We start from the raw sequence: 22,777 nt of genomic DNA on the forward strand, positions 1-22,777 counted from the left end.
TAAGCGTCTCTTATTTTCTTTTCCTTTTCTCTTCCTTTTCGAACTCGGGAACCGGCCACAACCCGATGAACCCCAACCGGCACCTGCCAATCCGTGAAGGAAGGAAGGTGCAGAAGATTTGTGGAACAAAAAGGACGGGCCGATTGTTGAACCGCCTCCGTCGTTTCGACTGTACGGATGGACGGACGAGATAGATTGCGGTGCCGCCGCTGGACTTGAGGAAACTGATATCAAAAGGTCGTGATTTGGCAGGATGGCTCTGTCTGTCCAATATCCAAATCGACATTGAACCATCCTAGCAGAAGCAGAAGCAGTCTAATTTCACAATCAATGCTCGGGCGCATATCTCACTGCCTCTGGTAGATTAATGGGTGCCGCTCAGTTCGCATAAGAGGTTCAAGAGAGGAAGAGGAAGAGGAAGACGAAGGTGTTGAAGTTGCAGACGAGGTAGGCGTGCAAACGACGCAGGTCTTGGAGACGGGATTAGGAATCCCATACCTAAGACGACCTAGCGAAGCACTGAGTTGGAACTAGTCCGCTTAATCTTCTCTCGCACCAAACACGGACCAGTAGTTTTAGCTAATCCAATCCAGTCCATTGAAACTTGATAGGAAGGTAGGGATAAAAATATTTTAAATACTTACAACAGTGCAAGATAATTGTAGGATAGTTGGTTATAACAATATCGTTGATTGAATGAATACTTTGTATCAAACTAAATTTTAATTAATTACTTAAAACAAAATTTTGGAAAAATGTGATATTGTGATTTCAAATAATAAGAACGAATTTAATAGAAAATAATTAAATAAAGTGATAAAATAAAATAAACTAAAAGAAATGGTTTTTTAAAAATTAAATTGTAATAGCCTAGGGTTATGCTATCATCTTAACAATCCTATTTACTTATTCCAATTACTTATGAATTACATATGCATATTTTGAAGGTTAGTTTTTTCCAAATATAGATCGTATATCAAACATGCAACCTGTCTGTGGTTTTCAGATGAAATCTAAACATGCATGACTCATTAAGGTTTTAAAACCTTTTGAAAAATCATACAACTTTTAAGACGTGTTATTCATCTTAAGTGAACTTGCACATATTAACTATAATAAGCCTTCGTCAACTTCAAAGACAAACCTCCGACCAAAATTGCATCAAATTACTTTTTTAAAGATCCTAATGATAGCTAAGCATTAAGACAATTTGACAATACAAACCGGTGATTAATAATTCAAACCTGCATGCATAATATCATAAGTAAATTGAAAAGAAACTACATATTCTTGCTATAAAACTAGTTACAAACAATCATAAAACAAAATATTATTAAAAACATACATAGAAATTACCTTGAAAATAAACTTGAATCCAAATGCTTTCTAAAGTAATGAGTTCTTTCTTCTCCTTTTTCCCTTCTCTGTCTCCTCCAAAAAAATAAGAAAAGAATTTATGAAATTCCTATGGTGTAAAAGTAAACCAACAAAGTTAAGGGGACTTGACTAAAACCGTTACTTCTCATCTTTTTTATTTAATACTTCACACATAATAACTTGATATATATATATATATATATATATATTTTTTTTTTCTTCTAGTAAAAGTAGTGGTCGTGTAATGCCAGTTTTCTTAAGTTTTCGAACCAACCCATGTAGCGAGCTTTAAGTCAATGACTTCCAAACTATATAAGCTTTAGAACACTTTTAATGACTTACTAACTCGAGCTGAAAAGGCTACAAAACCTTACACCCTGTCTAATGCCAAGACTCTACCATTTGACGCGAGAATCAATGTTGATTAGGCATGACTGGCTCAATTACTAAGCAAAGCCTTGGGTGGAACAATTATTACTTTCTTTATCACATATACTAAACTTCACAAAGATTAAAATACACTTGGACTAAAAGTAAGGGTTTCAATTTCACTTCCCACAAACCATGTTGGTGTGAATGTGCAAATTTTCAAATATAACTCATGAATTAGTTTCTAAACAACGATAAATAAAAAAAAACTCTACTATAGAATTAATCTTCATCATGTCCATTTGTTCTAACATTTAAAATAATCTATAGATACTAACTTAAAAACGAAAATTTTTAACTAACTGAAAAAAAAAAATCTAAAATTTCTTATTTCCCACCTCCAAAATTAAATCACACACTGTCCTCAAGGTGTGGAAAAAAGAAAAAAACTGAACAGAATATAAAATAAGAAACAAAACAAAAACTAAAAGAAAAATAAAAGGAATGAATCCACCGGGATTCGAACTCAAGACCTCGGGGTACAAGCTGAGCTGTGCACGAAACACATGGAGCCCTAACAAATGCAGCTATAAAAGCTGGTTTAACAGCTTCACTCTCATTCTTCACCATAGCAGCTGTTGGCCTCTCTCTGTGGAAGCTGCTCCACTCAAGCCTCTCTCGCTTTTGGTCATTTCCACCTGCAATTCAAAACCAAAAGAACCCACACCTCCATGTCCGCAAGTCTCGCCCTCTCGCTTCGAATTTCAAAGAGCCACGCCTCCATTTCATCGAAGCCCAAATCCCTCGGAATCAAACATGAAAGGTAAAAAGTGTCTCATTTTCCTCCAATCTCATCTCCATTATTAGCTCAAGGGAAAATAAATGCGAACTATCTCATGCATGCATGATTATTGGAGGAAGAAGCATCCTCTGCTTGTCTCTTATATTCATTGCTCTGGTGGCGGTGGACGGAATGGCGTAAGGTCTACGACAGTACATCATACGTCTACAACTTTAAAATCGTGAATTCCAAGCACATTCCTGAGTTGCATATCGAGGCCAATATAATAACCATGCGATATGAGAAGTAACTTGTTATCGAGAATGGAGTTGTCAACGCAAAGCAACGAAAAAGACTTTGTAGCACCTTTGGAATATCCGTACGAAATCTCTCTCTCTCGGTTTCTCTCGCTGTCACCCTCCCACTCCTGAATCGAAGATCCGCACGAAATCTCTCTCTATCACTCTCTCCCTCTGCAAGCGGCGTGGCCACTGTCCCTCTCTGTCTGCCCTCACCATCAATCCCAATCCCAAAATTAAGATGACAAAAGTGGCCAGCAACTCTTTAATTCTAGCCGCGTGATCCTAACCCTAGATGAATATTTTCGTCGTTTGAACACCCAAAGGGCCGGCCTCATTAACAACTGAGGTAAGCCCAGCAAACACAGCCTAAAACGAACTAACCCAGCAGCAAAAGCAGTGGTACGAAAACTCAGTGGCATGGTCATAAATAAACTGAAATCGGGTCCCAAACACTGTTCATTTAAACAGTGCAATTGAAAACCCTTCTTTAGACTAAAGTAACATTATTATAGGAGAACTAATAAAAAAATGTTTAACATTAAAAATAAATAAATAAATAAAATAAATAATACTAGAATTAACTTTTTAATGTAAATTTTTCGTTAAAATGAATATTACCGAAAATTATTCGTTAAAGTCTTTATTATTATTCATCGTCTCCTCAAAGTTAATGCAGGATAGAAGCCTTCGAGTGACGCATAACTTGACTATCTTCGGTGGCTGCGGCCTTGTCCTCTCCACCATCATCAGCCTATTTGGAGTCAATATCGATGGAATCCCCGGGACAAAGTACACACCCTATGCTTTCGGTTTGTTTTCAGCCCTCCTCGTCGTTCCATGAGTCGTCCTGATTGCACTCGGGTTGCTCTACTTTGGGGTGAAAAAGCCTGTCACAGAACAGCAAGTTCGAGACAGAAAGTTGGAGCTTCAAAAGTTAAAGGAGTTTCAGCTCGAGAGAAACACCGCCGGGGTTCGTAACAAAGTGTCTCGGAGTAACTTACCCAACGGCTCGTGATGTAGTCGACCCGCTAGACTTCATTAACCTTCGTATACGATCCTACCGGTTTTTCAATTGTTGTGCTACGGGTCGGGCCCTAAGGGCCTCTTAATATTTTATAAACTAAAGAGCATGTAAGTTGATAATTGATTTATTACTTGAGAACTAATAAACGTGCTTATTCTTATTGATGACACATTATTTATTTATAAATTTTATCTTCCTAACATTACCCATATATATTAACATTAAAACTTTGTGTCGGTTCAATAGCAAGTTTACAAAGTTTGAGTCTTTGAGTCTTTGTTTATAGAAATTTGTTATAATACCAATTACAGTTGCCTATGTAAAAAGAAGTTTTTTAAAATTAAAGTTCAAATCTTATTTTCGATCAACTATGTTATAAGAAAAATTGAATGGGCTAATTATTTTATCAATTGATAAAGGATTGGTTAAAAAATTAGATTATGTAAACTTAATTAGTGCATTTGTGTCTAAATATTTAAGTAATGTTTGTATATATATATTTTTTTATATTAATTTTTAATGATATTTGATCTGAAAATAGAATTTTTCATATATCTAACAAATATTTTATTATACATACAATGTATAAAGGGTTAGACGTCGAAGAATCTATGACCCCACTTCAAAGGCTCACCTAGGATTTCAAATTTTCAGAACCAACTCTTTTAAAAATCGAAAAGACTTATAATGTCATTTTAGTCGTGTGATACCAAAAATCGAATCAAGACGTGCCATAAGGATTTATCCCATTAGGCTTGGAGGGTGTTTTGTGGGTGGCGGTGTATTCGAACAGTTATGGCGGTGTAAATGCACACCACCTACAAGAAAACAACGTTCGTAGCCTTTCCACGTCCTTCCCTTTTTCGCATAGTTAAAAGTTTTTCAACATTTTCTCCTGCAGAAATCAAACAAAGGCATTGCCTTTTTGGATTTGAGCAACACTGTTACCTTCTTTCCTGGGTAAGCTCCTCTCCTCATCTCATTTCCTAGAGATAGAAATCATCTTTTATTCACTCAAAAACCCATAATTTACCATTTAAATTCATCATTTTTTTTGCCCTCTAATTTTTCAGGGACAATTTTCTCTCTCTCCCACTTGATTTTTGTTTCTTGGGTATTTCTTATATTTGTTTTCTGGGTCTGTTTGCTTATATGGGTAGATTTTATTTGTTTGCTTGCAAGTTCTTCTGTTTCCTTGTTTAGCTTGGACTTGGAGCCTTGCAGGTTGCAATGTCTGTAAATTTTTGATACTCAGAGATGGAAAGTTTGAATCTTTATCAGTTATGCTGTCCAAAATTATGAATGCAAACTGCAAACTGCAAACTGCAATCCATGGACTGAAATTATAATTCATTATTTAATTGTAGTCAGGTTTTGATAATCTTTCCAAACATTGCAGTATTTAGCTGTGATCAAGAATTGCAACTGAACATTGTGATTGTCCGTTCTCCTTGGGCTTCTGAGAATATTAGCTGATTGCTATGTGCACTGATGGAACAGAGAAAGAGTAGGGTGGGGGAGAACGGTTCTTCTTCCCATTGCAATAACACGAAGAAACCGGATAACCATAGAAATAGTCCTAGTAGAGATCCAATGTCTGGGAGTGATCTTTGGAAAGATGGGCTTATTTGTGCTTTTGAGTTTATTCGGAGCCGGAAGAAACCAATCAGTTCAAAACCTGGTCCAAGGATCCCGATCAAACAACAAGCAGATGGTGAGCAAGAAAGGGTGTGCGTTCCTTCTTACGGATTTTCTGATTCTCCATCCCAAATGGAAGATAGAAGCCAGCAATCAGGCCAAGTTCAGGATATCGAAAGATTTGAGGGTGGTCAATGGGTTCCAATTGGGTGGGTTAGGATTTCAGAAATTGTACAAACTGTGCAAGCAAATGCTAGTTGGCCCTCTCAGCAGGTTGGGATGGATGGTGAAGATGACTTCACTGTTGCAGATTTAGCAGCTCCGTATTGGGAGCGTCCGGCAGGGCCCATTTGGTGGTGCCATGTCTCTGCAGGCCACCCCACGGTTGAAGCATGGCTCAGGAATGCCCAGTGGCTTCACCCTGCAGTTGGCTTAGCTTTAAGAGATGAAAGTCGACTTATCAGTGACAGGATGAAGCACCTGCTATACGAGGTAAATTGCGTTTGTTATATCTGAAATTGCTAAATAATTAGTAGTATTGGTTTGTAAAGCCTGTTGCAGTAATTCGCAGGATTGTAACAAAGTGACTGGCTTTCAGCTCAAACTTTTTCGGAATCTGGTTTTGTTGAAGAGTTGATTTTGAACATGCTTTACTGCCTCTATCCAGGTCCCAGTTAGGGTTGCTGGGGGGTTGCTATTTGAGCTTTTGGGTCAGTCTGCTGGGAATCCATTTATTGATGAGGATGATGTCCCCATTGTGCTTCGATCGTGGCAAGCGCAAAACTTCCTTGTAACGGTTTTGCATATTAAAGGCTCGGTGTCAAGTATAAATGTGTTGGGTATCACAGAAGTTCAGGTTGTTCATCTTTGATTGATCCTTTCAGTGGCTTTGATCTTCTTACTGTGTTACGTTGTGAATTGAACTTAGTTGGTGGTTTAATCCTTTGATATGGTTAGGAACTTCTTTCAACTGGAGGCTATAATGCACCGAGAACAGTGCATGAAGTCATAGCACATCTAGCTTGCCGCCTTTCTCGATGGGATGACAGGTAACTTTAACACTATCGTTCTGATTTAGCAAACATTACAGCAGCCTACCTACTGTGGAAATGGCACTCAATTATTGGTGTTGGCTCATGCATGTACTACAAGTCTACAACTAATTCTCTTCCGTTGTCCATAATGTTATGTGTGCATCGTTACATGTTTGTCATTTTTTATTCTCTAATTTGTGGTTCCCATCAATGTCTCTGCTGTTTCAGGTTATTCCGTAAGTCCATATTTGGAGCGGCAGATGAGGTTGAATTAAAATTTATGGACAGGTTCTTCCATATGCATACAACCATTCCTCGTAAAGTAACATTACGTCGTTAATTACTATTTAGTTTGTACTTCACTTATGACTTTACCTTCTTTTTTTAATAGGAGAAACCATGAGGATATGAATCTTTTCACTGTAATCCTCAACCAAGAAATCAGAAAGCTATCGACACAAGTATGCTGTATCTCCTTGCTAGCAAATTCCAGTTGATGTGAAAATCGCTCGATTATATGTTTATGTTTATTCTTGTTGAAAGGATCTACCAAAGATGAACAGCCTGATGTACAGATCTTGCACATCGAAATGGAAGCAAGAAACTGAGTCAATCGGAAAGGAATATATTTTCTTAAGATGTTACTGAATCTACCCTACTCCCATTATTTCTACGGGTCTAACTGTATACTTGGTGATTGGGTGCATACGTAATGTTTTAACCCGTAGCCACCATATGCATGTGGTATCGTATTCCCTATGGCCTTCAATACCCCTTCCCTGTTGAAGTGGAAAAATCGAGTTCGGCTAACATTTAGGTTTAGCATCTAGGCAGTCAGTAGAAACATTTTGTTTGACTGTCCTTTGAGGTTACCCTGCCATTCAAATTAATAGATTTTGTTAGCAAACTCTCCATTGCAGGTTATCAGAGTGAAGTGGTCACTTCATGCACGAGAAGAGATTGTATTCGAGCTTCTCCAACATTTGAGAGGAAATGCCGCAAGAACCTTGTTAGAGCAAATAAGAAAGAGTACAAGGGAAATGATTGAGGAACAAGAAGCAGTTCGCGGCCGCTTATTTACCATTCAGGACGTGATGCAGAGCACTGTTCGTGCATGGTTACAGGTCTGTACACATTCTTAGGTTTTAACTGTAAAACTCTTCATTGTTCGGATATTTTTACAGTAAAATTATCGTCCTGAATGTTAAACCAGGATCGAAGCCTTCGAGTGACGCACAACCTGACTGTTTTTGGTGGCTGCGGCCTTGTGCTCTCGGTCATCACTGGGCTATTTGGAATTAATGTTGATGGAATGCCAGGTGCAGAGAACGCTCCATATGCCTTTGGTGTATTTTCAGCCATTCTCATCATTATAGGAACTGTGCTGATTGCGGTCGGGCTGCTCTACCTTGGGTTGAAAAAACCGGTCACTGGAGAGCAAGTTGAAGTTAGAAAGTTGGAGCTTCAAGAGTTGGTTAAGATGTTTCAGCACGAGGCAGAGAATCATGAAGTGGTTCGTAAACATGCGTCTCGCAACAATCTAACCCCAACAGCCGGCGATGCTTTCCTACGTGATGCAGATTATGTCATGATTCAGTGAGTATGATACAATTGTTGGTGTACCGTTTATACACCAACAGTCGGATTTTGCAGAAACAGAAACAAAGAGAATAGGAAGAGTATGGTTCCTGGTGATGCCTTCACGAAATATAGATGTATAACGGATATATCGTAGTTCTGGAAAGTGTTATTGACAAAGTTTATAGTTCAATCACGATCGTTTGTGAGTTCATGTGGCATTCAATTCATCAAAAAGATGTAAACGTATATCTTAAATCGCTAACGTGAAATTGTAAACCATTGACATTTCCGATGTCCAGATTAACCAAGTTCTACAAAGATAATCGAATTTGATAACATCGCAGCATTTTAAGCTAATTCGATACTGGAAATCAAGCACACCATTAATGGAACAGAAACATACAAAACTGATGTCCTCTCTCCTTGCTTCTCCTCTTTCAACACATCATTTAAGAAGTGATCTTGCTAGATGTTCGCGGGCGGTCGCCAATGCTTGGCTTATTGTCTGCAAAAAGAGAGACGCATACATTAACAACATAAAATTTGGTGGCAGGGAGTATCCAGTTGTTGACACAGTATTTTTACACGTCAAGTTTAACTATCTAGCGAACGGATATACCTGCTCAGACAACGGAGCTCCAGCGTCAATGCTATGACTTGCAACCTTACTTGCTATAACATTTGAATCAGTCTCAAGAACAATACTGAACAAAAAATAAACAGTTAGGCTCAGGCTGCGAGATTTGAGGTCGAGTGGGTCATGATTCGTAAAAGATATAAGGTACAACCAATCTAAACAAGAGGTAGCAATATACATTGCTAAAACAATCTTGGTTCTTATATCATTCTAGCTTTTCATTTAGCTTACCCGCCATCAACAATTTCATCAAGGCATAGTAAAATGAGATCCAAATTCTCAAGTGCTTCCTTCTTGTCCACATTGCCTCTGTACAAAAGAGAGCCCAAATTAATATCAAATTACAACTACTTGAGAGCAAAAATTATCAAGTTTTATGACGGGAACAAAGACCTCAGGAGAATGCCGACTGCATCAAAAAAACCCTGGAGAACTGTGGCTAAAATGAGCTCATTTTCATTTTCACCTCCAGTTACAAAAAAGTGAAGGTCTTGAACAAACTTGTAAACTACAATGGTGCCCTCAAACATTGCTATCTCAGCTGTACAGGAAGAAGCAACAAATTAATATGGACGCAGGTCGAATCAAAACAACACAATGCTTCATATGAGGGGATATCAGTTGATAGGGATTCAAATAATTTGATGACATATGACCTGTACAGAAATAAATAAAGCTTAAATTACCTTCTGTCCGTGCATTTGTCTTTTGAGTTTTAGTAAACACAGCTTTCTCAAAAGATTCTTTGGCAGCATTCGTTGGCCAGTCCTCCTCTGAATAATACTTGACAGCCACACGTTTCCCTTCGGAATCAAGGAGGAGGATGTTCTTTATCGAAGGGCATGACTCCTGCAATCAACAACCAATAACCGATTTGCAAAACATGAATCATTATAGGATCACTGCACCAACTGATTCTAGCACTGCCATTACAAAAGGGTCCGATATCTCCCTCATCCATGCTTATCGTGTACATCTAACATTGTGATTGCACAATTGTACTTAATATGTTCCACTACAAGTTCACGCAAATGATCTCGCGGAATCATAGTTGGTTATGTTAACTCATTTACAAGCTTATATTGAACATCTTAAAATCTTAAGTGTGATCCGTTTACAATTTCAACTACATTGTTTATAACAACATGAACAAGATCAAACAAACACATAAAACTAGTAGAATCATTTCCCAGGATCACGGTCCACTACGGTAACTCAGTTGCAAGCTCAAATTCAAATGGGACCATGTATGCCATTCATCTGTTAATTTTGAGTCATTTAACAGCATCAAATCAACAAGAACAAACAAACATAAAATCTGAACAATATATTATCTTCCAATTAAACAATGCATTAGCATATATACATACATACAGATATAACCTTAATTTCAAAAATATGCATTTCATTTATGTTAAAATTGCAGGATCTGCTAGATCCTGTTCTAAGGAACTTGGATCCGACCCCAACTATTCCACTCACAAACAGATCAAGAAGCTGATACCAATGTCTAATCCCTAACCCTAACCCTAGCCCTAAACATTTGCCAAATCAATTGGAATTTCAAGAGAGAGAAAGATGAGGAGTGAGAAAGAAACTGACCATTTTGTTCGGAGGAGAGCGACTCCGGAGTCTCCGACGAAGCAGCAGAAAGCACCGAAATTTTTTGTTTTCGGCACACAACTTAATTTTACGTTATTTCCAAAAAAAAAAAAAAAAAAAACCCCGAAATTAATTTTATTTGAAAATAGTTCCACCAATTTTATCCGATTTTTCACTTCAGCCTCTGTTATCTCTCTTCTATTTCTCAGTCACGTCCTGGTCCTACCGTGAAAGTTTCGCAAAAGTATATCTCTTTTAGATATGCTTTTAAAATAACTAAAAATATTTTAAAATAAAAAAAAATTATTTGAAAATATTTTTTTTCATTTGAATTTATTTTCATTTTTATTAAAAATTAATTTAAAAAATATTTCCATAAAAATCGTAATCATTTGACAAACACATCCAAACGAGCTCTGCCCACCGTTCAAATATCACCTTTCCTTCCGGAGTCCGCAGAAGCATTCATGAGTCGACTGTTGCAGAAGGTATCTATCTCTCTCCTCTCTCTCCTCTCTCTCTCAGCTTTCCCTTTTGCTGAAATTTTCTCGGGAAAATTTACAGGTACCATTAGCATCTGTGTTTCAAAGCTTCACTGGAACTCATGGACGGTAATTCCCTGCATGCCCTTTTGTTTGATGATAAAAACAATTGTTTTTTTTTTTAATCTTCAATTTCATTTTTTTTAATAATTTCTCGACTTACCCATGTTCGGTTTTTCATCGATCATGTGATTTATTGTGTTGTTTGATGAGAATTCGAGATTTGTAGGTTAAAAGATTGCTGCTTTACCTTCGATTTTCTTGTTTGGAATTTAGAATTCTAGGATTTATTTATAACTTGAACATGCACGCATTCTTGACGTTGGATTGTTCTGTGAAAACAAATTTTGGACTTAAAATACAGTTCCGGTAGCCGAGTGTTTGAGATGGTTCGGAACAATGTCATTGTGGGATTGTCATCCAGTAGAAAATCGGTTTCTGGATTTAGAACTTTTTGCACTGGCAAAGGTGCGTCCAGACCTTTCGTCGTTTTTGTAGTTTGATATTCAAATGCAATTTCTCTCGGAACTTCAATTTATGTAACGATTCCTTTCCAAGTAATCTTGGAGTGGCAGCATGCGGTAGAACATCCCGTGACTTTGGTATAATTCTATCGAAGCCATTTAGGCGTCGTTGTTCCATTCGCATCCATTCACGAAATTTTGGACATCAGCTGTATCTGTTGACTTCTCAGGAGTAGAGATATAGCTTGGAAAGACTAATTTTTCTTGTGCGCAAGGTGTAATCCACATGGCCGAAAACTATATTATCTACTCACCCCTATAGCCGATTTGTCTGTGATTTATTGCATTGGCCATTCGGAATACTCTTGTCCTTGTTTACAACTTTGAGTTATTGCTTAATCGGTTCAGGACCTTTATGAGCAAAATTTTAAATTTCAAATTATTCCCGGTCCTATTCGGGGTTGGGAATGCAAAACATTTATTCAAGTGTCATCTTTGTTTTTTCTGTCTAAAGTGTCATCCCTGTTTTTTCTGTCTATCCTCCATAGTTAGCTTGTATGGTTTCCAGTAAAATATTGAAGCTCGTATTCATTGAAGGGAAGGAACCTGCCTCTCAATTTGCTGGGCTGGGCTTATCCATGACTGTTATTTTCTTATTTAATAAAACTGGCATTGATTATTATTTTTTATATCGAATTTTCGTAATACTAATTTTGATAGCTTTGTTTGTAAGCGAAGTCTTATTTTTCTTATTTGACGCTGTTTTCTGGCTGCATTAGATTTGTCAATAAAGAAGTGTGTGTCTTGCGACTCAAAGGATATGCGACCCATGACTGAACAAGCAGCAAATGAATTAATCACAAAGGTTTCTGATTAAATGAATCACCTGCAATATTTATATATATACACACATGTATGTTTCTCTTGTAATATATATACACACAGGTATGTTTCTCTTGTAAAGCTAATATATTTGGTTCAGGTGGACGGATGGAATTTGGTGCATGAAGGTGATGCCTTGAGACTGAAACGGTCATGGAAAGTTAAGACCTTCACAAAAGGACTTGAAATGTTTAAGCTCATAGCTGATCTTGCAGAAGCAGAAGGTATTTTTAAGATTGTTTTTGTTTTCTGATGAGTAGCGGTAGCTGTCTGCATGTATGAAGAATGCATTCGAATTTAAATAAGATGGAATGCGTCTGATGTGGATGGAAAACCATAATGTGTAATTGTGTATGTTCTAGGTCATCATCCAGATCTTCATCTAGTTGGATGGAACAATGTAACAGTCGAGATATGGACACATGCGGTTGGTAAGGATTCGCCATTAATTAATTGGTGCTATATATTTATACATGTTTCGTGAATAAGACCAGTATGCATTAGGTAGCCTTGGAGGGCTGAGGTTTTTCTGTCCCCAAGTCTCTGTGTATATAATGTTTTGCTTATGAAGTTTTCCTACTACCATTAAAGCTTTAGGAAATAAAGGTATTGTAATTCGTGCTTTACCTTGAGGATATGGTTTGACATAGTGTACTTGAAGCTTACTCAATCCAGCTATTTGGCTCAAACTTTTGTTTGGTTTTGGTTCCTGGCGTTCGTGAACCAAATATTTCCTTAAAAAATTGCAGTGTAATTAGATGGAATTGTACCTCACCAAAACTGACCAGCCGAACTCTGAATGTTCCCTATTCTGCACCATTTGCTAATAATGTTACAACTAGAGATCACCTTAATACAACATTGAAAGTCGTTCGATGTACTTGAAGAGCCAGTTCATATGAAAAGTTCGATGCACATGAGATATAGTTTTTGACGTGATATGCGTTGTGCAGGTGGATTGACCGAGAATGACTTCATACTTGCTGCTAAGATCAATGGAATCAGCATGCAACACCTACTGAGGCGGAAAGCTACCAATTGAACCGTCAAAGCTGTGTGAGAAAATGTTTCCATGGAAAGACATGTTTTCGGGTTTTGTTTGGCATCGTCTTCGGTTTGAAGTGACGCATTGTAGGAGATTACCTGGTTTGATACTGTTTTCTTTTTTCTTTTAGCAAGCGTGCCTGAAGGCAGATACTCGAAGGTACCGTTTTCTTTGTGCTGTGGTGATGCAGATTTCATATTCCAACTTTTTAATTTTGGTTTTATAATTTTGCAAGTTATTAAAGCTGTGGGCTGTTTTACCAACTACATGTGTGATGCGTCCAAATCTTGACGGATTAAGATCCACTTCGGATCTCTGTGTCAGAAGCTTGTGGACCGAGAGATCCGGACTACTTAATTTCAATCTTACGACTCTCATTAGCCTATCTAATTGGTCTACTTAACAAAAATTCAAACACTGAAATGGTCCATATCTCTTTATCTCTTTCTTAAATGGTCCGATATTTTAATTCACGAGCTCTGGACAAAGAATCCAAAGTGGATCTCATTTTATATCTCGACTGTGACATTTTTCCATCCAACTAGACGAAGACGTGGATGATGACCAGAATATACACATTGTGGTTTTGCATCTACATCAGACACATTCTATCTTATTTAATATTTCATTAGGTGGGATACTATTTATTATCGCAGAATAGTCATTGTTAAGTCACATTTTTTTTTACTATGGATGAGTTCAAACAATAATTTAGCGTTGTACTCGCGTATGTTTGAAGGTGCGGAAAACTAATGAAAATAGTTTGAAAATTTTGAGTTTTAATGATAATGACAAAATAAAGGGTAAAATGAATAGTATCAGGATTGACTTCTTAATGTAAATATGTAGTTTTTTATTAAATGAACAATAACGTAGGATTTTCGTTAAAACTCTTTAAAAATAACTAAAACCAGTTTTAGATCATCAAAAGTGTTTATAATAGTGTTTGACAGAAAAATTTAAAAGTACTTTTAACTTTTTAAAATAAATAATTTGGTAAGTGTTGGGGAATTAAAAGGTACGTATCACCTAAATAAATTTGATTTGTTGGATATTTTCTATGGAGATTGGGGTTGTTAACTTGTACTTTCAATGCCGTAAAATGCATTAAAAGCTATGATCCAAAGATTAAATCGACTAATTATAAAGGTTTAGGGAGTAATCGGCTAGATTTAAAGTTCATGAAAAAAATTGACAGCACCTTGCAAAGTTCTGGGGAGGGAAGGGGGGCAATCAGCGAATATCTTAAAATAAATCCTTCAATAAAACATCAAAAAAGCTTCCTTCTGTCTACTTCATGCATTCATCTAGTCATGCATCATTTATGAAGAATTAATTGGAATAAATATTACAATTTGTCAAGAGTAATCCTACAAAATAACGTTAACTAAGGGTTACCAATGAACACGCTTAATTTTCTGCTTCTCCCTTGGTTCCCTTTTCGAATTTACACCCGGCCTACCATACAAATCTTGTGATGTTCGACGATTGTTTGCATCTGTAACAAGTAGCAAAAGGCGTAACACGCTTCAGATCGGAGAATGTAAATATACCGTTTCATTGCTCGATGAAGGACGCCCACCTTCTCAGGAGAGGTAATTCGTGAACAGCAATGATCGGCAGCAATGCCTGCAACCCAAGCACAAAACCCCCATGTCAGTCGGATTGTAAGTTACTGTAAGCACACAAAAATACCAGTTAAAAGTTCCTGTAGTTTGAAGGGAACAAAAATTGAAACCATTCATCAGTTTGAATCACCGTGTGGCAGACAGTGCGATGATCCACCACCACCACTTCCAAGCAATTAGAAAATGTAGGTTCACATATGACTAAAAACTACTGCTCATAGGGTTTAACGGGTACCACATCTCTCCGAAAAATTTACCCAATATTTGCCGGGTATCACATTTTGGATTATTCATTAGACTAAAGCAAAACCTAGCAAACACATCTGCTATTCATTTACATTCTTTCAACCATCTACTATTGCTCCACTGAAGATTAGTTGCATCAAGTCGATGCATGTGAACTGAGTTTTTCATCCTCTTTGACTTCCTTAAAACTTAAAACCGTGTGCTGGTAAAGAGCAGAACGTATAACTTATTTCCGTTTGGTTTGATTCCCTAGTTTCCCTCAGAAGATAAGTTATTGTTCCTAAAACGTCCTGTTCGGTGAAGAAACAACCAAAAACCAGCAACTGAAAAAACCCACATTGACAAAAAAAATTTGGTACTTGGTGTTCGAAAAGTGTAGTCCATCCCTAGAACACCACGTTATTTGATAGCAATACTAACATGACTGGTTCTGGTTCGCGTTAAGATTTCATAGAACTTTGTCCAACAACATGAATCGTCAAATCAGATCAAGCAATGCATGTTGGGGACCAAACAATCATGTTTAGAACACGCAATAATGCACAAAACTTCACACCAACTAAGATAGCAACGCAATTCTCAATGTACTAATTCGAGTATACTTGATATTCAGCTGACATTGTAGCTACACAGTTACCACCAACAAGTGCTGGATCCAACTAAATACACTTATCAATTTTGACCACAAATTGCAGATTCAATGAACATACTGGGATATAAGTAGCACATTAGTACCTCCAATTGCAGCCTCATTTCGAGACGGGTTTTTGGAGCAGAGCAGACAAGTAAACCTCGCCATTCTTCAACCCACCGGAATCGTTCTTACTCGCCGTAGCCCACTTCACCTTCCTGTACCCCAATTTCCCAATCAACGGTCCGAAAACCTTCTCAAGATCCACCCCTTTGCTGAAAAACTGATCCAACCACAAGTACCCTCCTCCCCTCAACACTCTATCCACATCAAACAGCAAAAACTCCAATGCCGTCACCGGTATCCACCGGTTCACGGCGTGCCCGCACCGCACCAGATCCACCACTCCGTCGAACACCGGCAACCGTTGCTGCAGCGGAGCGTGAATTGGCACCAAACCCCTCAGCGCCACCGCCTCATTGTTGGGGATTCCAAGGTTCATGGTGGTCGTGAGAATGGTGACATTGTAGAGCTTCATCCTCGCCGCGAAAGTCCCAGTTCCACCGCCGATGTCGATGCCGAGACGGAGGACCGAGTTGGCTGCTTTGGCGATTTGGAAGAGCTGAGGGATCGGGAGGTCGAGCTCCGACTTGTAAGTCATGAAGTTGGACAATTCGTGAGGCATGTCGAAGCCCAAATTTGGGTTTTTGCCGCCGAGGCAGCTGAAGCTTTTGCAGGAATACTTGGCCCACACGACATTGGAGTCAGGAAGCGACGGAGGAAACGGATTCACGGGGAGAGAAGAAGTGGGCTTTGGTGGGGTTCTGGTAAAGCAGCGGCGGCGGGGGAGCGGGTGGCAGCCGCGGAGAATGAGGGACTCGGCGAGGTCGGAGTCCAGCGGGCAGAGAGAGAAGGGGGTGTAGGTCATGTACTTGTGGAGGAGGTCAGGGTGGTCGTGGCAGGAGGAGGCGATGGGGGAGAGCTGAGAGTAGAGGAGGAGATCCGAGGGGACGGTGGGTTTGGTTGTTTTGGCGGTGGCGGTAGAGGGAGATGGGTGGTGGCGCGTGAGGTGGTTGATGGTGGCGCGTATGGTGTGGAGCTGGTGGAGGAGATGGTCAGGGACTGGCTGGGGAGTTGGTGGTTTTGGGGTTTGGAGAGTGGAGGAGAGGTGGTAGAGTGAGAGTATGTTGGTGGCCACCATAGCCATCAGCAGCAGCAGATTCAGACCCATTGTCACTCCCATTTGCTTCACTCTCTGTTGTTTCTCCAGGGTTTTGATCTCTCTCTCTCTCTCTCTCTCCCTCTCTCTCTCTCCCCTCTCTCTCTCTAGATTTCTGGGTTTTTTTTGGGGAAATGGAGAGTGATTGAAATTTTTGGATTTAGCATTTTGAATCTTGTGATTTGTGACGTTCTTACTGATTGTTTGACTTACCAGTGAAGCAAGTGAGCGCTCAGCGGGGTCAGGTGTGATTCGGTATGAACAGCGTATTAGATTTGAGATTTAATTTGGGGATTCTGGACCGTTCGATTGGGACAAGTGTGCGGGTTTCCACTTTCCTAGACCATGCAGATGCTGATTTGTTGGAATCCAACGGCTTGTAAGACATTTTGTAGTAGAAAAAAACTGTGTTTTTTTTTTTTTTTCAATTATTAGACCATCTCTAGCATTTAGACCATCTCCAATGCTTAGGCTAAAAACCAAATTTTTTAGCCCGAAAAATTTATCTTTTAACCTATAAATAATTTTTCTGCTCTAACCGTTCTAGCTTAAAATTTTAACCCGGGATTATTAAAGAATTAACTTAGGCTATTTTTTTTTTAAATATGTAGACTATTGTAAATTAATTTTATGAACATTTTAACCTAAAAAAATTTAAATTCCGATAAATATTGGGTGGAGTCTACTCCGATTTCTAGGCTAAATTTTGAGGGGAATTCGGCATTGGTTTAGCATTTAGCCCAAAATTTCCTCTTGGGTTGGAGTGGTTTTGGGAGGAAATTTTGAGAGGTAATTTGGCTTTTAGCCCACCATTGGAGTTGGTCTTAGAGTAAAATCTAAAATTTTTAACATATAAATAGTTTTTCTGCTCTAATCTTTATAGCTTAAAATTTTAACCCAAATTATTAAATAATGAATTTAGGCTAATATTTTTTTAACTCAATTTTAAAAAATATATGTATATGTAGACTATCCTAAATTAATTTTATGAACATTTTGACTTAAAAATATTTAAATTCCGATAAATATTGAAAAATCACTAAATTGACACATGAAACTCATGAAACACTATGGAAAAATATAAAACACAATAGAGATTGGAAGAATTGTAAACAGGAAGAAATGGTTTTGGAAGATGGTAGAAAGAAAAATTGGAAGAATTGTAGGAGAAAAGTGAGTTTTGTGTGGATGTTTGAACAAATACATAGGTATTTATAAAGTTTTTGGGTTAATTTTGATTTATATATATATTTTTAATTATTTTAACCGTTGAATTTAAATTTGGATGGTTAGATATATTTTTTTTTTTTACCATTAGATTTGATTATATTCGATCTTAGCCATTGAATTTAATAGATATATAAATATAAAACTAAAAAAAAAGTTTGAATGTGGATTGTTGGATGAACTAACGTCCCAAGTGATTGTGGCTGCCAAATCATAAAAAAGCCATTGGGCCCAGTTACCCATCAAACATCAAGGCAGACACCCCTATATGGGTGGGTCATATTTTCCGAGCTCTACCAAGTTTTTTGGGCTAAATCTTGAAGGGAATTTGAGTTTTTTTTTAGGTTTTAACACTAAACCCAATTTTAGAACTTTTAGAGAGAAATGGAGGGGGAATAGAAGGGAAAATCTAGGACTTACTCCAAGGGTTGGAGTTGGTCTTATAGAAATGAAACAAGGCACATCAAGAGAGATGATGTAGGGTTTAAAATACGATAATGGGTACGATAAAAACACATGTAACTTTTTATCTCAACGAAAAGTTAATAGCAGTAACGTAATTTTATAAAACAAAATTTTACTTTTTTTTTTTTTTTTTTAACAAACAATATTATTTACACTAAGGGGAGGGGGTCAACTTAGCCTTACAATGGGCTAACAATAATGTGATTCAAATTTACTTTTTGCGAGAATCAAACCTAAGACCCCTCACTTATAAGTGAAGAGGAATACTACTAAACTGTAGTACTAAGTTGCCCCTCTCCTTCAATTTTAAAATTAAAAAGTTTCACACATACTTTGCATGTGCATACATCCATGCATTTACAATTCATGTGATTGTGTTAATACTTTTAAAAGGTATTTTATTTGCTTGCAGTTTGCGTTTGATACCTGATAAAACAAATCTTGGTTTTTGTTTTTCTTGTGACGGCCATGATACATTTGTTATGATAGAATCTGGATCCTCTTTATGAAGATCACAGGATGTGTGAATCATATTCGTTAATTGTGCGGTCAAAATTTATTTTAAATATTTTTATTTAAAATTAAATACAAACGATACCTGACAAAAATTGATAACATAATATACAATAAACGTACACAATTTACGAATCCTTAAGATCCTTATAAAAAAGATGCGGAGATGATCCTGTTGGGTTATGATATTATATATTATGTGACTGATTTGAAAATAAAAATATTGCAGTTGTTGAAAATACTAGTGGGTAATGAATGCCCACAATATTGAATACCTGCCACAACATTGAAAACATTGTCAAAGGGTTGAAAACCTTGGCAGAATATTGATATGTGGAGATTATATTGTGTGCTTGGAGTTGCTCTATAAATAGAGCACTCCGTATGCTTTGAATGCAGAGAGCAGAAAAAGAAAGAGAGGAAGAGGAGAGGAGAGAATACATAGAGTTATCTTTGTACTCCTATTATTCCAATTATAATGAAAGCACCACTACTGTCCGAGGACGTACTCCAGTCACACTGACTGTAGAGAAACCTCGTAAATTTTGTGTCTTGTTTTATTTATTCCACTGTACACACATCGTCGATTTTACAACACGTTATCAGCACGAGAAGCTCTCATGTCAGTGGAAAGCACAACGCCATAAATCCGGTGAAGCACTATCCACCTCTCATTTCAGTCATCTAAAATCTCACAGAATAAATGGTATGTCTATTTTTCGTCTCTCCCACTGCGCCAGAAGCGCCCCACCGAATTCCGGTGAGAATTGAAATTTACGACCTGAAGTCGTCACGAGATGAGAAAACTCGTACTTGACAACTGGTTTCCAGAGATCCAGAAGAATCTCATCAGACTTGGAAACCCAGATCACGTTGTTTTCAACGGATCTTGAAAACTCCCATGAATACTTGGTTGTTTGAGATGGTGATGGCAAGAATGAATCCACACAGGCCTCCCTCTCTTGTGTCTTCGTCAACCCCACTGTCATCTATGTCTCTGTAAGGAGGTTCTTGCTTAACGATGACATGTTCCCTGGGTCATGCAAGAACCACGCCAGTCTCTGGTAGCCTTTTTGGATTGAATTGAATTTTGGACAACCTCCATAACTACCCAGCTGGCCCTGCGTTTCGAGATTGGCAGAGACAGAGAAGAAAAAATAAAAAGGGAGATGTTGACTGCAACCTAAAAAAAAAAAAAAAAAATATATATATATATATATATATATAAAGGATTTGAATGGTGCAAAATGGTGCATGACACCATTTAGTCAAAATGATATAAATGGTTTTTGTTGGTGCATGGCACCATACTATAGAAATAAGAAAAGTAAGGTTTGAATAAGTGCTGACAAAAAGAAAGAAAAATAATAAATAAAAGGAGGTATGATACTTCTTGTTATTTATGTGAATTGGTGTTAGTTTAAAACCCTTTCACAAGTTCTATTTCCTTTAAAGCAATTTATTTATCATGGACGGTTTTACCGCCTACTGCTTTAAGTTTTGATTTATGTGAATGGTGCTAAATTAAAGCCATTGTCACAAGCTTTATTTACTTAAATACAATTTATTCATTATGGTTGGAATTACCGCCTATTGCTTTAATTTATTTATTGTACTTCTTTTTGTTACGATGAGTACATACTGGACCCGAAATTCATTGATCAGATCAGAACCTGCAGTTTCTTGATCCTCATCAAATAAAAATAATTGGACCTGAAGTTCCATCAAACAAAAAGATCAGGACATGAAGTTCCTTGATAAGTACCTTAAGTTTGAAGTGCCGCAGTGCCTCAACTTAATTGCAATAAAAGTCATAAGAGTCTCAGTCTGCAGACTATTAAATAAGGACCAGAAATTCTTTATGTCCATACTCAAAAATGGTTTAGCAGAAGCATTTATTAAGCGGATGAAATTGATTACCCGCGTTCTGCTGATGAAAATAAAATTGCCAGTTTTTACATGGGTACATGTCATTTTACATGATACATTATTGATTTGGTTGAGACATGACAACTATCAATACTTCTTAGTACAACTCGTGTTTGGGAACCAGCCAAACATTATATATTTACGAGTTTTTGGTTGTGTTATCTATGTGCCTATTGCACTGCCACAACATACTGAAATGAAGCATCATTGCGGATTAGGCATTGATGTTGGACATCATCTATCATTCAATATTTAAAACCCTTGACTGGGGATATATTTACCGCGTGGTTTGCGGACTATCATTTTGATAAGACAATTTTCCCGCCGTTAGGGGGAGAAAATAACTTCGTTTTAGAAGAACGATGAACAAATATCATTCCAGAAGATTGATAAGAAAAAAACCGTTCCAGAAGAACGAAGAGAATTTGTCTTATTTTGATTCATGAAGCAATCAATATACAAACGAAGTGAGAATAATTGAATGATACATTTAATGATGAAACGAAAGTGATAAAATCACATATGCTTGCTGCAAATGTGCCTATAAGAATTAATGTCCCTGTTGGAAAAAATAATATGGGAGCAAATGATTTATCTGTTGCACGCCTGAAGCGTGGCAGATCCTTAGACTCAAAAGGTTCAGTCCTTTGAAAGAAAAAGAATATGGCACTACTGAACTATTACATAACTGTCGCAAGCCAGACACATAACAGTTGCCGCAAGGATACTTGTCTCGGAAAGGTCAATCTGCAGACATGAGAATATTGATGTCTCATGCATGAAGCATGATAGACGTATAAGTTCTAATAACTCAATTCCCGAAGTGGAGATTAAAATCCAAGCTCTATAACGCTCAAAAGGAGGTTATGATCCGCATTTTCTAAATTATGATTATCCTGGAAGAGATAGTGTAATGCCCTTGAAGAGGCAATGGATATCCCAAAAGAAATGAAAAACTTTTATGCATGCGCATGCGCATGCACATGAGAATGTGGGATCACAGATTGATGATAACCAATGGTAATTTTGGTTTTTACCAGTAGCTACTAAATTCATCAATGAGCTGTGGTGATATTGAGCCTCGTTTTTTTTTCTATCAACAAAATTATGGGCTAAAAATGGATAAAGGCAAATCCATTATAATTTTGTAAGAACGTGGAAAAATAGACCTATATACTTGGATACAATACAAATAGCCAAAAGATGTTGAACCTATAAGGTTACATATGGGCATTTGTAATACCATGAAATACACTCATATGATAAGACACAGGGTTGGAAACGAGTTCATATGAATGGAGAATTATATATGAAGGGTTATGAGTCGCTCACATAATATCTCCATAAATATATCCCTCAAATATACATGGAAGCAAATTGCTCTGTATAAATTCTAAAGGAAAATGTGTCATGAAATGTAGAAAATCCCTGAAGGATTCAAATTGCTTGAAGAAAGCCCCAGAAGGGTAAAGCATGAAATATGTACCCAATACCAATGAATGGTATAAATTGCCTTAGTAAGTACTTCCATTATGGTATTGTTGCAACATACTAAAATCTCTTGCAAGAGTTGATGATATTAAATTGGGACTCCTGAAGAGTCAAGAAAGATTATAAAGTGTTGAGAGAAATATTGTCTCG

General features: G+C 37.4%; 4 protein-coding genes across 8 annotated transcripts; 2 read left to right on the forward strand and 2 right to left on the reverse strand.

Moving 5' to 3' along the window:
* Positions 1-4,623: 4,623 nt before the first annotated feature.
* On the forward strand, positions 4,624-8,299 carry LOC137724545 (uncharacterized). Of its 3 annotated transcripts, none has more exons than XM_068463307.1 (8): positions 4,624-4,813; positions 5,354-5,983; positions 6,159-6,347; positions 6,449-6,540; positions 6,754-6,813; positions 6,917-6,986; positions 7,446-7,649; positions 7,739-8,299. In XM_068463307.1, the coding sequence occupies exons 1-8, from the start codon at positions 4,661-4,663 to the stop codon at positions 8,123-8,125; spliced, it is 1,785 nt and encodes a 594-aa protein (XP_068319408.1). In that variant the 5' UTR covers positions 4,624-4,660; the 3' UTR covers positions 8,126-8,299. The 3 variants fall into 3 exon arrangements, with proteins under 3 accessions (XP_068319408.1, XP_068319409.1, XP_068319410.1); XM_068463308.1 differs by having other exon boundaries at positions 4,677-4,813; positions 5,253-5,983; XM_068463309.1 differs by lacking the exon at positions 4,624-4,813 and adding an exon at positions 4,847-5,117 and having other exon boundaries at positions 5,253-5,983.
* LOC137724547 (coatomer subunit zeta-2-like) lies at positions 8,289-10,418 on the reverse strand. Its single transcript, XM_068463310.1, has 6 exons — positions 10,346-10,418; positions 9,430-9,592; positions 9,137-9,284; positions 8,975-9,052; positions 8,726-8,810; positions 8,289-8,611 (listed from the first exon to the last, which is right to left on the reverse strand). Exons 1-6 carry the CDS (start codon positions 10,346-10,348, stop codon positions 8,552-8,554), a joined length of 537 nt encoding a protein of 178 aa, XP_068319411.1. The 5' UTR covers positions 10,349-10,418; the 3' UTR covers positions 8,289-8,551.
* Positions 10,419-10,749: 331 nt separating this feature from the next.
* Positions 10,750-13,490, forward strand: LOC137724548 (pterin-4-alpha-carbinolamine dehydratase 2, mitochondrial). Its single transcript, XM_068463311.1, has 7 exons — positions 10,750-10,833; positions 10,910-10,956; positions 11,252-11,355; positions 12,131-12,216; positions 12,334-12,457; positions 12,596-12,664; positions 13,187-13,490. The coding sequence occupies exons 1-7, from the start codon at positions 10,813-10,815 to the stop codon at positions 13,273-13,275; spliced, it is 540 nt and encodes a 179-aa protein (XP_068319412.1). The 5' UTR covers positions 10,750-10,812; the 3' UTR covers positions 13,276-13,490.
* A 1,029-nt stretch (positions 13,491-14,519) lies between these two features.
* On the reverse strand, positions 14,520-17,099 carry LOC137724549 (probable methyltransferase At1g29790). Of its 3 annotated transcripts, XR_011067452.1 has the most exons (3): positions 15,888-17,099; positions 14,861-14,907; positions 14,520-14,776 (listed from the first exon to the last, which is right to left on the reverse strand). XR_011067452.1 is itself a non-coding variant. In XM_068463312.1 (2 exons), exon 1 carries the CDS (start codon positions 17,024-17,026, stop codon positions 15,902-15,904), a length of 1,125 nt encoding a protein of 374 aa, XP_068319413.1. In that variant the 5' UTR covers positions 17,027-17,099; the 3' UTR covers positions 14,520-14,907; positions 15,888-15,901. The 3 variants fall into 3 exon arrangements, 2 of the variants coding, with proteins under 2 accessions (XP_068319413.1, XP_068319415.1); XM_068463312.1 differs by having other exon boundaries at positions 14,520-14,907; XM_068463314.1 differs by having other exon boundaries at positions 14,520-14,953.
* Between the last annotated feature and the right edge of the window lie 5,678 nt (positions 17,100-22,777).

The sequence above is a fragment of the Pyrus communis genome, chromosome 2, assembly GCF_963583255.1.
Source record: "Pyrus communis chromosome 2, drPyrComm1.1, whole genome shotgun sequence".
Taxonomy (NCBI): domain Eukaryota; kingdom Viridiplantae; phylum Streptophyta; class Magnoliopsida; order Rosales; family Rosaceae; genus Pyrus; species Pyrus communis.

Bases quoted from the DNA above. Each gene is read 5' to 3' on its own strand.
- LOC137724545 (XM_068463307.1), top strand. From the start codon at position 4,661: ATGCACACCACCTACAAGAAAACAACGTTCGTAGCCTTTCCACGTCCT. The intron at 4,814-5,353 runs GTAAGCTCCTCT...CTGATGGAACAG, and splicing joins ACTGTTACCTTCTTTCCTGG to AGAAAGAGTAGGGTGGGGGA. The intron at 5,984-6,158 runs GTAAATTGCGTT...GCCTCTATCCAG, and splicing joins TGAAGCACCTGCTATACGAG to GTCCCAGTTAGGGTTGCTGG.
- LOC137724548 (XM_068463311.1), top strand. From the start codon at position 10,813: ATGAGTCGACTGTTGCAGAAG. The intron at 12,217-12,333 runs GTTTCTGATTAA...TATTTGGTTCAG, and splicing joins CAAATGAATTAATCACAAAG to GTGGACGGATGGAATTTGGT. The intron at 12,665-13,186 runs GTAAGGATTCGC...TGCGTTGTGCAG, and splicing joins GATATGGACACATGCGGTTG to GTGGATTGACCGAGAATGAC.
- LOC137724549 (XM_068463312.1), bottom strand. From the start codon at position 17,026: ATGGGAGTGACAATGGGTCTGAATCTGCTGCTGCTGATGGCTATGGTG.
- LOC137724547 (XM_068463310.1), bottom strand. The intron at 9,285-9,429 runs GTAATTTAAGCT...CTTCCTGTACAG, and splicing joins GACAAATGCACGGACAGAAG to CTGAGATAGCAATGTTTGAG. The intron at 8,811-8,974 runs GTAAGCTAAATG...TTTTTTGTTCAG, and splicing joins GATGAAATTGTTGATGGCGG to TATTGTTCTTGAGACTGATT.